General features: G+C 31.5%; 1 protein-coding gene across 2 annotated transcripts; it reads right to left on the minus strand.

The window, feature by feature from the left end:
• Positions 1-169: 169 nt before the first annotated feature.
• Positions 170-9,396, minus strand: LOC111001535 (sulfotransferase 1E1). 2 transcript variants are annotated; one of them, XM_022271463.2, is made up of 9 exons: positions 9,306-9,396; positions 4,949-5,033; positions 4,467-4,601; positions 3,347-3,446; positions 3,123-3,285; positions 2,148-2,274; positions 1,400-1,494; positions 536-707; positions 170-454 (listed from the first exon to the last, which is right to left on the minus strand). In XM_022271463.2, exons 1-9 carry the CDS (start codon positions 9,360-9,362, stop codon positions 339-341), a joined length of 1,050 nt encoding a protein of 349 aa, XP_022127155.2. In that variant the 5' UTR covers positions 9,363-9,396; the 3' UTR covers positions 170-338. The 2 variants fall into 2 exon arrangements, with proteins under 2 accessions (XP_022127155.2, XP_022127156.2); XM_022271464.2 differs by lacking the exon at positions 9,306-9,396 and adding an exon at positions 8,837-8,948.
• Between the last annotated feature and the right edge of the window lie 7,137 nt (positions 9,397-16,533).

A 16,533-nucleotide genomic window follows, 5' to 3' on the forward strand; every position in this document is an offset into this window, starting at 1 on the left:
TTTTGGGAAATTCGTATAGCTTTTATCTTTTTTGGTTTTATCAATCGATACAGTAGGCTTCAACCCACAATATATATTTTTTTCAAATGCATATGAGCGACAGTTCTTCCAACAATTTAATTTAAACTAGGGCTAGTTGACCGATTTGAACACTGTTCAAGCCTTAAGGACGCTATGCCGCGCACCGCCCCAGTGTATAATTCTAAACCTCCAGCCTTTTTTTAAGAGTTTTAAAAATATATTGACGATAACTTGTGTGTCTTCATGATAGGTTCTCAAAATAAAACATTAAACTTATTTTTCTTCAATTAACTATACTATCGAGTATGAAAAAAATTTTAATCAACTTTTGGAAAACGAAGATCTGTGTTCTTGAGATGTTCTTCCATGTATAACTCAGCTTCTCTTCGTAACTCTTCCGTATTAAAATAGTTCATCCAGTTACCGGATTTACCTAAAAGATAAAATATAAAACAAATAAAAAAACCATGCCGATTTTGAGTGTGATTGGACAAAAGTTGTTAATTTTTTTAACCTTTTCTCATAAACTTAATTTCTGAATCCTTGTTGTCATTTGCAGTCTTAAATACGTCAGTATGTTTCTTCATATTATCAAAGGTCAAATGATCAGCTAATATATTCTTTTCCTCATCTGAGTACGATTTTCCAAGGAATTCCGAAACTCTGTCGATGACGTTACGCAAATCCTGAAAAATAAAGTACCTAATGCAAATACATGACTGTTTAAGACTTTTTCAATAATTTATTGCACGACACTAAGTACGCCTGTATATTATCTTAGTCTCAAGAAGACGTTAAATTCGTCTACGTTATTACTTAATTTATTACATGCTAAAGGTTAGTTTAAAGGCACTGTGTTTGTATTCGGCTGTATCTATCGTTATTTAGTCTTTGGAAATACCATAGAACGTTCAGAAGTTTATATTAAAACTAGCGACCCACCCCGGCTTCGCACGGGTGCAATGCTGATACTAAATACACTACAGAAAATCTGTGAACGTTGTATATAAAAATGTGGGTTATCCATAAGAGATAGACATATACCATCAGGGACTTTTCTGTAGACCTTTTCAATGTGTACAATACTTAGTGCATTATTTTGATAAAACTCGTAGGGTTCAGCCTGCGTTTGCAATGTTAGCGGAAAAAATGTAATTATTTACGACATCACATTAGAAACCTCAAAAATAACAGTACTTCTCCACTATTTAATGGATGTTATTATACATATAAACCTTCCTCTTGAATCACTCTATCTATTAAAAAAACCGCATCAAAATCCGTTGCGTAGTTTCAAAGAAAGCGACTTTGTTTTATAATATGTAGTGATAATAATTAAATTACAATAAAAACAATTTCAAGATCTCATATAACACACCTTTTGCATTTCTTCGTAGAACAAAAACATCATGTTGGGGTGGTTTCGTTGTTTCCACGCTTCTTCTATATGCGGGAATATTGGCATATGCATCACTGAAACATAAATGTCAATGATTCATGCATTTAATCTATGAATATTAATACAATATGATAAACATGAATACCAATAATATCAATCACTCTTGGGACAATATTTTACTGATTAATCATTTTGAAGTGGTATTTGATTAATTGTGATCTATTATAAGTAAATATAGCAACATGCAAATCTTCACAGATTTACTTCAATTAATTTTGCTATATTAGAGAATTCTATGAAACAAATCAAATCTTCATAGTTTCTAGGAATCAAATTAAAAAATGTTTCGAAGGAAGTCATGGTCTCTTGACGATCAGTCAAGATTTAACTAAAGTAAACTAAACAAAATAATGAAAGATGACATATCACATGTCCGTCGCATTTAAGCATTCGAGTGCGAAAGGAATGGGCTGAGGTCAGCAGTCAGCACGCAATGTCTCGCCCCGTCAAATCCTCTTAGTGACATAAGAAGAAATAGAAAGCACGCTATTTTCAGTGTAAAAACCAGTTTCCGCTATATAAACCAATTTTTATTAAATCGTCTTTTATCACGTTAAATGAAATCCTAATATTGGTAAGCGTAAAGTTAAAATCATAGGTTAGGATGTAGTCGTGGGTTGTTTAAGATCAAACTTCTTGGCGCTTGGTCAATACTAAATTGACTTACACAAGTCCCTTTTGAAGAGATCCCAAAACTCGTTGAACTGATCCCCCTCGTCGAAGTATCTAAACAGTTTGTGCATGAAGTGGAAGGAGACAGCCACATCACGAGGATCCCGAGCTATGTAGAATACCTAATAAAACAAGTAATAACCTAGTAAATGAATCAGAGACAAATTAATTTCGGAATCATAAAGTTTAAAATTATTTGAACGACTATGTTCATGATTTCGTTTTAACATAATTTCTTTTTACATTAATCTTAACATATCTAACATAATATATTCTTTTTAACATAATTAACTTTACAATATCATAACTAAAATATATTATTAAAAGGAGTCCCTTGCGTTCCAAAGATACTGGCGGCGTACCCCTTTTTAATAGCTACACTAATTATTTGGTAGCTGCCATGCCATGTGTGCTCTTCAGTCTCCTGTGATGTCGACAAACCTTTTTGCTTAAAAAGACATAGCCCTAGGTCCTCACAGAACAAGGGTCTTAACACTGCGTAAACGTTTTACGCTTCCATGAAGGGGGTATGAAAGTACTGTTGCGTTAAACGTTGAAAAATAAAACTCAAACATTTCTTATGTTACTTTAGTTATCATAAATCCATTGAAAGTGTTATAGATTTGGATATTTCTCCACACGAAAATGACAAATCAATTGTGAACTGTACGCAATGTACATTAAGAAGCAATATGATTTCAAAAATCAATAGTATATAATATATTAATAGTATAATATCTGCAATTACAATATGTTGCAATTACAATTAGTACGCGATTAAACTCAAATTTTGACATGCATGTCATGCTTGATGCTAAGTTTCAACTCTTCAATCTCACCCCTAATATTTCTGTATTATTAAACTATCTAGCATCTCTATCTAATCTGGCAATTGAACTCTTCAAGTCGGGCGTGCTTCTCAATTTGCTATTGTATGTAAAATTTGTTAATGTACAAAATACTATCTTACTTTAGCAGTATCAAGCAGTTTTGGTGGTAGAAAATCGAGGTTAAGGTGTGTCTTCACATATCTTGGAGATGGTAGAGTATGCAGGTCTTGGTAATCGTGAACTGTAGCACCATGGCCGCTAGGAGGTGCACTTTTCTTAATTTCAGATGCTTGAGTTGGATATCTATGAAAGACATTATTAGTGATGATATAAATAAATAAAAAAATGCAAAATTTCTACTCACTCAATAAAAGCATATCGTTTAGTCAGCGAAGTAGCGGCTGCGCCGTCATAGTCTAAGTTATTGTTTAACAACCACACCAGCTCTTGTAACCATGTTGTACCTGAAAAACAAAAACACTTTTGCTACGAATTTGACAGCCAGATTTGGAGATTTATTGTGACAGGTTAGAAACGCAGCAATGGACTTTCTGTATGTGTACGCAGTAAACTCTCGCTCGCGGAAAACATAGTGAGAAAGCATGTCTTAGTTGACGGTGTCTGTCAGTCACAGAAGGCATCTATCTTCAAATAGACAAAAACTTACGACAAAATGGGTTTTGGGGCCACCGGAAGCTGGGTTTTAAGGATTGATGAAGAATATTGTATAGATATGCACATACAAAAATACATTGATTAAAGCCAATTTAAAATAGTTTAGGTGGTTATTAATAGAACGAGATCCTTAGGGATTTCTCCAGAGACTTGTAAGTCTCTAATACAAATAAACTTTTATACCTGTTTAATTATTATAATATAGCCTTTATATTCCGAAACTCTGTGATCTTTAATATATTTTCACTACAGTTTATGTAAAGTTGTTTCTTATGATGTGTTGAATAATCATTTTTTGTTTTAACTACTAAATTTGTTAATTAACATCTCAAGTAACTTTAAATAAATTTTAAATGGACAATATTAAGAAAATTCGCTTAGCTCGCTTAGCTCCTTCTCTATCTTCCTTTAAATTTCTGCTGTATAAACATTACCTGTCCACGTCATATCACTAACTACTAACTGACGTGAGACCGATCTTGAATTAGATTGACATGATTCATGTGCACTGTTTACTTTTTGTTTTGTTTTATGTAACTTGTATCAGTTTAGTTTATTTTTATTTCTTTTTGTTTCTGTTAAGTATGTTTTTTTTTGTTTTCCCTTTTCTATTTTTTCACTTCTTGCCTACCTTATCTAATATACTCATAGTGGTTTTTTCCTTTACTCACAGTGGTTGTTTGGAAGAAATCGCTCTAAAGCGATAAGGCCGCCAGTTGCTTGTCATTAAATTATGTTAAATATTTTCCTTTTATGTAATGCAACGAAGTGTTAATAAATAAAATAAATAAAATCTTTTCTTTTCTTACCAGAGCGTGGGAATGACACAACCCAAATGTCATCAGTTCGCACGCTGAGGTTAAAGATGTCTGCAGCCTTGTCTCCATAGCCTGCCATCCAAAAGTATCCCTGAGGTCCCACTCTCACGAATGGCCGAGTGTAATCTGTGTATTAAAAATCTACTTAATACCTGATTAGCGTATTGTACTACAACGCCTATACGAGACGATAAATGATTATAAAAATAATATTTAAAAAATCATTAAACATAGATAATTTTAAATGGACTTACATACTAAAGAAACAAGTGTTAAATGGGACTAAAAAAACCGCTTTTTCATATATAATATTGTTAAAATCTAGACTCCTCCAAATAGCGGGTTACATTTAAATAAATAAATATTTTTTAGAGTAATGTAGAGATATATATGTAATAATTTTTTTTTAATATTTCATCTTTTTGAATATCAAAATATTATAAAAGTACCACCGAAATCAAGAAGTAAATTACCTTTGTAATACTTTTTCACAATTTTATCTTCCTCCTCAGTGACATTCTTGATTTCAAACGGGAACTTTATTTTCTCGGCCATTTTCTGTAAATGTATTTTGAAAATTAAAGTATAGGTACTTTTCCTAATTTTACAGTAAATTAAAATTATTTTTTATAATTTTGTTGACATAGAACAGGCTGTAACGAGCTTAGTTAATCTAACATGTGGAGGTAGGCGGATAAGGCTCTGCTGTTACCGCATACCGCCTAAGGCCATTGTTGGTGGCTCCTTGGGGTTTTAGTGGGTATGTACTTTAGCATTTGTGTAGATACCCGAACGCTTGTTTACTAAACGAGTGATTACTTAATATATAATTCCATTATACAGAATATTGATGTTTATGTAATCTAAAACTAAACAACGCATCGCAAACCCATCGAAATGTGCCAAAACTATTTATCAAAGCGAATGCATAAGCCGCGGCATTGTAGAACATAAGCATATCGCCTACATATAAACCGAAATGCGATAAAATAAAACTAAAGCCCGCTAAAATTTTGGGCATTACCAAAAAAACGCCATCGGCAATGATGTTCAAATATTTTTTTCTTATCGGCCCTCGCACTTCAAAATCCAAATACTTTTCTTTTCTTTATAGAACAGGGTGCAAACGGGCAGGAGGCTCACCTGATGATAAGTCATATCGCCGCCCATGGACACACCCAATGCCAGAGGGCTCGCGAGTGCATTGACGGCCTTTTAAGAATTGGTACGCTCTTTTCTTGAAGGACCGTTAGTCGAATTGGTTCGGAAATACTTCAGTAGACAGCTGTTTCCACAGTGTTGGTACGCGGCAAAAACTGCCTTTAAGAACGCTCAACGCTCACGCTCTATACAGGAAGAGGGCGCCACAAGCCACAGAAAAAAAAATGAAGATGATTGCTTGACTTAATAATATAGATTTAAAATTTACGAAGATAACAGGTAAGTATATTTTAATGTTATTCTATTTTTACTTGTTGTTAGCTAAAAAACTGGTTCGATAATTGGTATCTTTTGTCACAGGAAACCAACTGGTTTGATAGAATTATTTAGTAAAACATCAAGGGAGATACCAAAAAAATTTAGTACATAATCAAATTTTCGACTCATATTAAGATTTGTCCTTACTAATTTAAAAAAAAAAGTTAAATAAATAATAATTCAATATACGGGTTTTACACGTTTACACATTTAATAATAATTAAACATATTTTTTGGCCAATGGACGTAATAAATTTCAAAATATTCAGTTAATAGCAATGTGCGAGATACATAGGTCTATTTTTTTTTATTTATAAAGGGAAAATATGATTTGCTTGACTGATTATTTTGTCTAATTGTGGGTTGACATTTCAAGTAATCGAGGATTTGGGGCTTCAAATGGAATAAAACACTTTAGTCGCGTTTTTGAGGTTTTCGACTTACTGTACATGCCGTCGAGTTAAATTAGCTATAGTACAAGATCCGGCTGCAGGATTACTTCGCTCATCAGTTATTTAAACCATTGATGTATATTTACAATTGGAATTATGTACCTATATCTACCAAGTTGCCTATCAAAATTTAGCCGCTAGTATTTTTAGTGAAATTATTATGAATTAATTTCTGGGGAAGCATTTCGTTCACTTGTTATTTAAATAAAATATCGTCTGCATTACGGCACTATACATAAAGTATTTAAAAGATTTTTTCTATTAATTAACGTAAAAGGGTGTCTAGTTAAATCTGGCCGCAAATAAGGGTTACCTGCAGTTAAAGATTGAGAGAGTAACGCATTACATCATTTTCACGTTTCACATTATGAACGTATTAAATATATCGAAATCATACCTTTTTACACCTGGCTGCGAAGAAGTACGGCCATTGGATCAACGGCACCCGTGATTTTTTAAAATATCTATCTCAAGTTAACGAAATTCTTTCCCAGAAATTAATTTAAAATAATTTAACTGCAATAACTAGCGGCTAAATTTTGATACGCAACTTGGTAGATATACATTCTTTTAATTATAAATATACATAAAACATGGTTTTTAGCAAATAACCGATAAGCTAAATAATCCTGCAGCCGGATCTTAGACCAATAGTCACAATATTATTTATCCACCTAGCTGATATATTACAGTGAAACAAATTAAAAATAGATCGTAAATCAAAAGCATACAAAAAATTGCCAACTATTGTGTAGTACGTAATGATGCAGTCCATTTTATGAGCAAACTATCGTACAGTAAATAATCCTGTCATGAGACTATTTTTTGGACGCGACTACAATATTTTGTCCGAACTGGAGTATTGCCAAACGTTTAGCCTAGACCAGCTATCATATTACATCAGCATCTGTTGTTGAACTGCATTTATGTAAACATTTTCAGATGAAATAAATTCAAGGCATTTTAATTTTTTTAAACATTTTCAAAAGGTGGTTTTGACACGGACGATCGCCATGATATATGACTCGTAATTTCAACTTGCTCGCTGTGTACGCATTTGTTAGGTGCGTTGCTTTATGCATTAATAAGCCTCAATCAAGGAAATGATTTATACTGAAACTCTTTGTAAACACATAATTATAATAAATGAATTTGAATATATTCATACCTCTCATATATGCTTAATATATTGATTATTTTATACAAAACATGTCTACCTTTACTTTGAAAGGTTTCAAGATCATGGGCGCAAGTGGCAATATGTAAGAGGTAAATATAAATTAATAAACATGTTCGAGAGTATATAGCCAGTTCTTCTTTTCCGTTCTGCGCCCTTGATTTGAGAACTGACAGTAAATGTAAAATTAGAATCATTTAATGTATATTTCTTTTTTTTTTTTGGCGTACATTATTTACCTATATGAATAAATGATTTTTTTTTATTTGATTTGATTTGTTCCTTTTCAACAATACAATATAACGAGCCTCGGTTTACAGACACCACTATAACAAGGTGCCACGTAACCAAGGATTGTTAGATTTTAATTAGAATCAAGGTAAAATTCCGTCGATTAATGCTTGAGTGATCAAACAGGGACAAGCGAGGGGAATTCCTTTGAAATTGTCTTCTTAATAAACTAAACGTCATGATGTCGACTCGAGACGCGTGCAATTCACAATTAATTGTCTTTTGCTAATTGTGTCTCAAATTTGTATTAGACGCTTCATAATATGGGAGTAGAGTGTTATTTTAAGTTATTAAATCTAAAGCGTAATACCGAATAAATTTTTCATTAATAGGGCAACTGGTGTTCATAGATAATGAAATATTATATGTATTAATTATGTATAGCAGACATTAAGATTGTTATTTATTTAAGGACATAAGAACAATAGTTCGAGTACTTTTGTTACATGAATGATATGCTTAGGGCACTGTTAGATAGTTATCTTTTTTCAAAAACATTTTTCCAGGAATTTACGGAAATTTTATAAGAAAATATACACAGAGATAAACACATTATTGCATACTTTATAAAGATAAGGTATCTTAATACGATTGTCGTAAACAATTAGATGATATGTCGGCTTTCTAACAAATAAAATCATCATTTTTATTATTTAATTTAAAGAATAAATCAATTTGTTTGTTATGGTAATAAATAAACTAGTATTGTAGCATTATATATTGTTTTATTTTAAACAAAAACAGAATCTAAAGCGTTGATTAATTTATCAAAATGCATGATACATTTCAATTCTAATCCTATGCAGTATTAATTTAGAATGAAAGAATCCGAAATTCATGACTGCATTTTATCAACAAATATATTAAACAACACATTGAATTGAAGTATCGTAGAATTACTTGAATCCAAATGAAATCGTCGTAGAATTAAAAACTTATTAAATTAAAATATACGTACTGACCTGTCCGACTTCTCTTGAGCGGATATCTATGTCGACTGTTTGTAAATACAGGTTTTATATGGGTACAAGGTACCTGAGGTCTATATACCTATAACTCGACAAACTATTTAAGTAGTCTTTTTATATAGTTTACCTTTACAACGTTGTATTATATATATAATAATTATATATTATATACCATAGATTCAAAATACATCAACCTTGTTTCACTGAAGATATAATAAAAAATATGAATTCAAAATAAGCGTAAAAGAACAAATAATATAATTATTAAAGTTTCATAATTTACCTTAAAAGATACTGGTATTATTGAGTATTTCTAATAAAAGCAACGCGATTTGGAAAAATATTGTGCTGGTTTTGCAAGTCTGAATAATTTTTCGGTATATGTACTTCAAATATTTTGTGGAATATTGGTTTTCGCTTTTAAAACGTGGAAAAAATCAAAGGTATGATTCTGAAAACTTACCGAATGAATAAATAATTTCAAGTTCCACTTCGATTGATACCTTGATACTAAAATCATATATGCTGTGTACTACAGACTATGTTAATTCAATTAAGTGTAATGTACGATCATAGTAAAATAAAAATCGTCAGCGAAGCCCTTGAAAAGGAAGTTTTAAGATTCTCCTGCGTGAAGGAATTTCAAGATTAGGTATATTTAATTTCATTACCCGTAATATATAACTAATAATATATTTAACTATATTAATCTAAAAGGTTTTATACAAAAGGACTTTTATACCTGTAACGTTTTTCATAGTAAAAATCTTCAATCTACCCACAAAAACAAAGATTTAAAATTAAATGTTAGTTTCATATTTCAATATTTTGTTACCGTTTGAAACATTGTAAAGATGTCATCAAAGATCTAAAGAGTGGAGAATGATTTGTGATCTGAATATAGATTTTTTTCTAATGTTTATTAATTATATTCCTACTTGTGAAGTATAACTTTAAAACTACATAAGACTCTCACAACCCACAATTTCATTGATTTTCTTAATGTCTGGTTTAACAGTATCTTTGCTTATTTTTATACTTTCAAAATTAATTGACTACAGCTAAGTTTTAGTAAAATATTCTGTGCTTTGAGCACAGATTTAGATTACACATACTGATTGATAATTCTATAGCTCTTGGAATCATAGCTGTGAGAAGAACTCTCTTTGTCAACTGTTAAAAATGATCACATCGGTAAATTATCTTTCATCTATATATTAATTTATTTGATCGATTAGGTGGTAAAATAACATACGGAGTATTTTTCTCACCTTTCAGCCAAACTGACCGTATGCAACGAAGAGCGATACGAATCATCGATGACCAGTCATTTTCCGAGAGCCTTAACTTGGGAATCCACCTATGCGGGGTCTTCCTGTCTCTACCACCGCATATACCACGCCGTGTTCTGAGTAGAAGTTCGGATTAATACGTGCAGCTGAGTTTTATCATCGGACGTCGAGGCAGAATACGAAATTCCACCCGTGTAACCTGAATGTCCATCCTGAGAGTTTTTTTTTTAAGGCAGTTTCTGCTGAACACCACCACTATAAACAACCAGCTGCCCACCAGAGCGTGGGTACCAATCCTACGTATCTATACTCTTACAAGACTTCTGGTAGTATGAGTGTCATTTAAGATCAGATAGGAATCTTGCCGGTTTTCCCTGTTTTACGAAAAAAATCACAGCGTTAATACAATTCGAAAAAAGCCACATAAGCTACTCTATAAATATGTCGTCCTTTACTCTGTTAACATTTTTGCAAACGTGTGTGTGATGTATATAGCATTCAATAGTGTAGTCCCTTTCTTACCAACCGGACCTTTTTAATGTGTGAACGAGATGCAAGTCATAAAATTAATCACGGTTATCAAAGGACAATGGCATTGCGCATTTCCCAGTAGATGTTTGACACATATAATAAAATATTTATAACTGTAAATATGTATCTATGTATGTGTAAAAAATGTTATATATATTGCGAAAACTTTTTAAGAAATACAAGTCAAAGCAATATAACTGTTGAATTAATAGAGACATAAGTTATCATTCTATATATGTTTCTGGTTGGATACATATAAATTTCAGAGTCTTTATGTAATAAATAAATAAGTCCAGCCATAAGTTCGAAGCCCGAAGTCATAAACAAGAATCCTCGACACGGGTTCAAAAGAAGGATTCTGCAAATTTTTTTAAGTCGTTCCTAAGTTAGGAGTAATCAAATATTTGAAGCCAGTGCCACAGGTAATGAAAGCATAACATAGTTCTGAAATAACGAGCATTTGGCAAACATTTAATAGTCTAGAGTCCTCCACACATTAATTATTTCTCTTATCTAACGAGCTAGGAAAGTGGTTTTTGCGGACGCTATCTGCGTTTTGTGAAGGTCTACCTATGTTACACGAAAATAATAGTGCATTTAACGTAATTATTGCAGTCTTTTAACATACCTTTTTAACGTAAAGTATCGTCAAATCATCTGAAATAAATTAAAAATAAAGTAGCGACATCTATAATCATTGCGATGGCGATACAACCAAATATCACTTTGCTCATTAATACAACCCAAGCTGTCAAAGCAAGCCAATAGCGAGATTTAATTTAAAAAAAAGTGCGTGCGGACAAAGTACACATGTCAAAAGTTAAACTTTTAAAAAACTTTCGTAAAAGCCCTAATAGATGATCATGTACCAATTTAAGATCACACCACGTATTTGTTTATCCATATTCACACTGTATACGTACTAATTAAAATGTAAATAAATTAAAAATCTGCGTTTACTGCGCTAGACGTTATGAGACAGAATTGCCATCTAAAGTACTAATATGTAACTACTAAACGAATACATCAACCAATAGCGTGTATTTTTTCACGATATCCCTGTCTCACTCTCTCTCTCAACCGGTTTCAATCACTCTCTCCCTTTTCTTCGTCAAAAACGCTGCACTACTTAGTGACGTGCCGTAAAAAAATTACCCGCTTGCGCCTTAAGAAGTTTCACTTCAATAAATAATATATAAATACAGGGCCTCTGGGCTCAAGCAGAGGTTTGATCAGAATGGTCCTTCCTTTACAAGTATCACACACGAATTATTGTGTAGCAAGAATTTTTATTATGACGAATTAAGAAGTAATGATACCGCTCAGTATGTCCTCACAAAGTTTGAAAGCTATGGTACATTTAAAACATTCTTAAATACTAACAAAATGTTATATATAATTGAACAGATGAATGTGACGAAAGCAAAGTTTTTAAATAATGCTCACAAATCTTCGACAATATTTTGAAAAAAAAAATTTGCATACAATACATGTATAAAAATTGCATATAAGCATGCAAATTCATTACCATTTTAATAGGTTTATTAAAGTAACTTATAAAATCAAATAAAATCCTTTTAAATATTTTTGCTCGATAAAGGTCCAAATCATATTTTTTTAATTTAACATGTAAGATAAATTAAAAAAATAATAATAAATAATTTATTAATTTAATTATTAATTTCAGAGACTTCAGCGTTAAGTATTTTGATCGGATAGACTGACCCGTATAATTTCGTTGATTAAGTTTAATCTGTTATTAAAATATATTAAATTGAGTATTGCCATTTATTGCGTATGACTTCGATAGTTATATCAAAAGATATTTAGATCCACCTTATCTACTGATAAAATTTGGAAAACCACACTGACTGTTCAAAATTGAGTCATTTTCTGTCTGAATAATTGTAGCAATATAGACAATGTTTTTAAGAAAATAATGAATACATTTGTACAGCATTGTAGGCCAATGAAATGGTAACTGTGTGTAGTAGAAGTATAAAAAAAGTTGAAATATAACGCATATTGTGAACATATTATATTTGAATAATATGCGTTTGACATCGTTATTTCAATAACTGCGCTTATCTTATCAAGTTGTATATTTTACAATCTTTGTACCCAACGTGATCTTAGGCTACGCCAATAAAGCTATATATTTTGATATTGTTATCACAAATTTGGAATCAATAGTTTTACGCATTTAATTATTCAGTAAGAATAGTTATTAACCAATGTATTGAGTCATCGTCTCGCGCGCATTATGTTATTTGTCATTACAGTGACAGCTGAAATTCGTTATTGTCCGAGTTATTATAATACATTTCAAGTCAACTCTTTTTAGATAATGTAGATAAAAGTCGACTACGAATCGTGTTTAAGTAATAACTTTACTTTGTACTAAACGGAAAGGAGATGCTAAAATACTTCCTTAGCATTCCATCTCGAGTTTAATATCAGTAATATTGTTATAAAATGCTTAATAAATGAAATTCCTTCGTAAGACGTACAAAGAATTTTAATTAAATGCTAACTTTTAGCGGAACAGTAGGAGTCTTCGCCGGCGAACTATTTGCTTGAAATTCCACGTTCGTGCTCATGCTCAGCCGAAATTGAATATTTTTAAAAAGTACTAAAATCTGGCAACACATGACTAGCAAAAAAATCGCGCTTTATAAAAACTATCTCTAAGATATTAAGGTAAACTTAATTAAACTCGTAAATAAATAAAGTATGACATTTCAATATTAATCCAGAAAAAAGAAAAATATAGGATTTTCTATGTTAATTGTCGACCACGGCGTGTGCTATTTAATCTGTGCCTCTCATTTGGTTATTTATGAAAGAAAAAAGCATTTTATGATACTTACTAAATACTATTCACACATGTAACTATAATTATTTCTGAAGCAAATGAAAAACATTTATTAATCAGTTATTTTTGAATTTTTTAATAAAATGCTTTGTTTATATAATTATGTATGACTGAACTGTAGTGAACTAAGCACTGATTTATACAAAGCTTGCAGAATACCGTGACAATACCAAATTAATTACTTACGAGTAATCAGCGCCCATTGTTGTGCGATTTGTCGCATACGCCTCCTTGTTAATTGCAATACTATTATGCACATGCTTATACATAATTAGTGGCATAAGACAATTGTATATCATAAAAACCAGCTTTGGCGCCAGGAGTTGGTCACATAGTCGTTGTCAAGTCAAGAACTTATACGTTTGTCATCATACAAAGTTATTATATTATAATTATTTAATATTGAAAATATGTCGTTAAATAAACTCTGGATGGTGACAAAATATTGAAATAAAAATATTACGTTCAATTAGTGGTCTACGAGTCGAGTCGAGAGGAGGTGCGGAGGTGATAGGGCTAACTATTTATTATTTATGTATTTAAAAAATGCTTTCCAACGTTTGGTACACCTATAAATTGGTACATAAGAAAAAAAATCCTTAAAATAGGTTTTAGATGAAGAGCACTTATAGGCAAACAATAAACACGAAGGAAAAAATCATTAATTATAAAAACTAAAGAAAAATACTTTGAATGTATGAGCGGAGCAACTGACAACAGAATGGCACTCCCACTAGGAAAAGGTTGACTAATTGCGCTGGTGAAATAAGGTCTCAGGTTTTACCAATGGGCGATGGAGCCGCCACGTCTCGCCAAAAATTTAGATTGATACTTTTTAAGTCATTTTGAAAAAACTTAAATCATGACAACAATGGTAATAATAATACATAGTCACCGCCAATCAAATTACCAAAATATATGTATCGACAAGCCTCCAAATAGCTCAGCATATTTTAATTTCCGTCCAGTTGGCCATGCTTCCGTAAGAGCACGCTTATGTTAAAACACTTAGTAATAGTAGCCGTTAAGAGAAACGTCTAGACGTAATCGTCAAAAATAAAAAAAAATCGTTATGTAAATTTCTTCTTCATTTATCATATTATTGAATTATAACGAATTAATTCGGAATGTACGAAATATGCACTTAGTGAACTGATAATATGATGATACATTTGATAAATTACAATAACTAAATACACAAATTCAGCAAAATATCCTTTGATAAACTTGTGGTGGTGTTTGTATTTCTATCGACTACAGACTCATAACTCTGAGTTCATTCCTCTTTTCTCAAGCAAATAAAAGTAACTCACGTTATTGATATTTACTAGTTAACGCAACATGCCGAAATGTTTTTTTAAAGCCATTGTAAGTCCAAGATTGCCGAAGCAATTTAGATAACTTTCAGAGCTGAAGTTTCTTGGACATAGTCCATATTTCTACTAGAGATGTCCAATTTCACCAACTAATTTACAGTAGTTTCCACTCATCCGATTTCCTAACAGAAACCACTTGAAACTTCAAATATTCTTCGACTATTTTGCTTGAAAACTAATAAAGGATTTAGAAGCTAACGATTTTGCAAATAAACTTTTTAATTGATTTAATTTTAAAATGTCGGACAACATACAACTATGTTATGTTAGTTTATAATTCTAATAGAAAATAATAAAGAACAATCAGTGGCGCTATAACCTCCGTAGGTTTTGGCCTCAGATTTCTGAATCGGTTTGATTATCATTTTTAAATCTAATAGGCAAGTAGGTGATAAGCCTGACACACGTCGTCGACTTTTTTGGGTCTAAGACATGTCGGTTACCTCACGATGTTTTCCAGTGATTTCCAGAAAGTCGAAACTACGACCATAGAGATGAGAGTCGCACGCTAAAGCTAGGCCAACACTACTCTCTCGCAAATTTAAACTTTCTCCAATTCCTTTATCGCGTTAATGTCCTTTCGTAAAACATCAAAATACCAATTAAGGCTATCAACGCAATTCGGCGTTAATTGCAAAATATATTAGTATATATAGCCTTTCACTCGTTAGTCGTCGGGAAATTCATTGAAAAAGAAAAGTGATATTAAAGAATTGTGATTGTAAATATTAGAGCGTGCATCTCTGAACCCCGAGGTCATGCTTTCGATTCACGTTTGTGCACCAATTCTAAGAGAATTTAGACCCAAAACGTTATGTGAAAGGTACAGAACACCTGAAAATAAACTTTTAAAGAACAGATACGGAAATCTCAAGCCAAGACTTAAGGCACCATTGTTTTTTTATTAAAATACCTTACAACCTTTTTAATGTTTTAAGAGCCCGCGAAAATAACTTGACAAATGGTAATTTATTTTTGAAAACGTATTTGATTATTATAGTCTACTTCTTTGTGTGGAGATTTAAACGTGTTTTTCACGCATTACTGAGCTTGTAGTGGACTTAAGAATATTAGTTAAGATTCGATATGTTTAAATGAATTATGTATTATATTTTTGTGTATTTATAGTGTTAAATAATAGTATAATTTTACAAAAAAAAAACGGTTCTAAAGGTATTTTGCGATAATATATGGGTAAAAAATAATGTGGCGTTGACCGTGTATGACAAATTGTCTAAAATATATTTGCTATAACTTCACAGGAGCAGCGACAGTTGGCTAGCCGCCATGTCTTGAGGTCATGCTTCGGTATAAATTATGACCTAGCTTGATCCCTAACCAATGGTTTATATACCAATTTTTTTAAAATACTATATATAATGTTTGTAAAAATACGTAATTATGCATTAATATAATAAAATGCTTCTGTATTAAATACAAAAAATTAACAATAAAAATAATAACTAACCTTAAAATGTAATAACTAAAATATATTATTAAAGGACTCCTTCTTTTAGGCAAGGTTCTGATGATACTGGCAGCGTTCGCCTTTTATTAGTTAATTATATAATTGTGTTACATATCAGACGAGCTCAGTCTTTAAATTTATTTAAAAAT

The sequence above is a fragment of the Pieris rapae genome, chromosome 8 (genome assembly GCF_905147795.1).
Source record: "Pieris rapae chromosome 8, ilPieRapa1.1, whole genome shotgun sequence".
NCBI classification, from domain to species: Eukaryota; Metazoa; Arthropoda; class Insecta; order Lepidoptera; family Pieridae; genus Pieris; species Pieris rapae.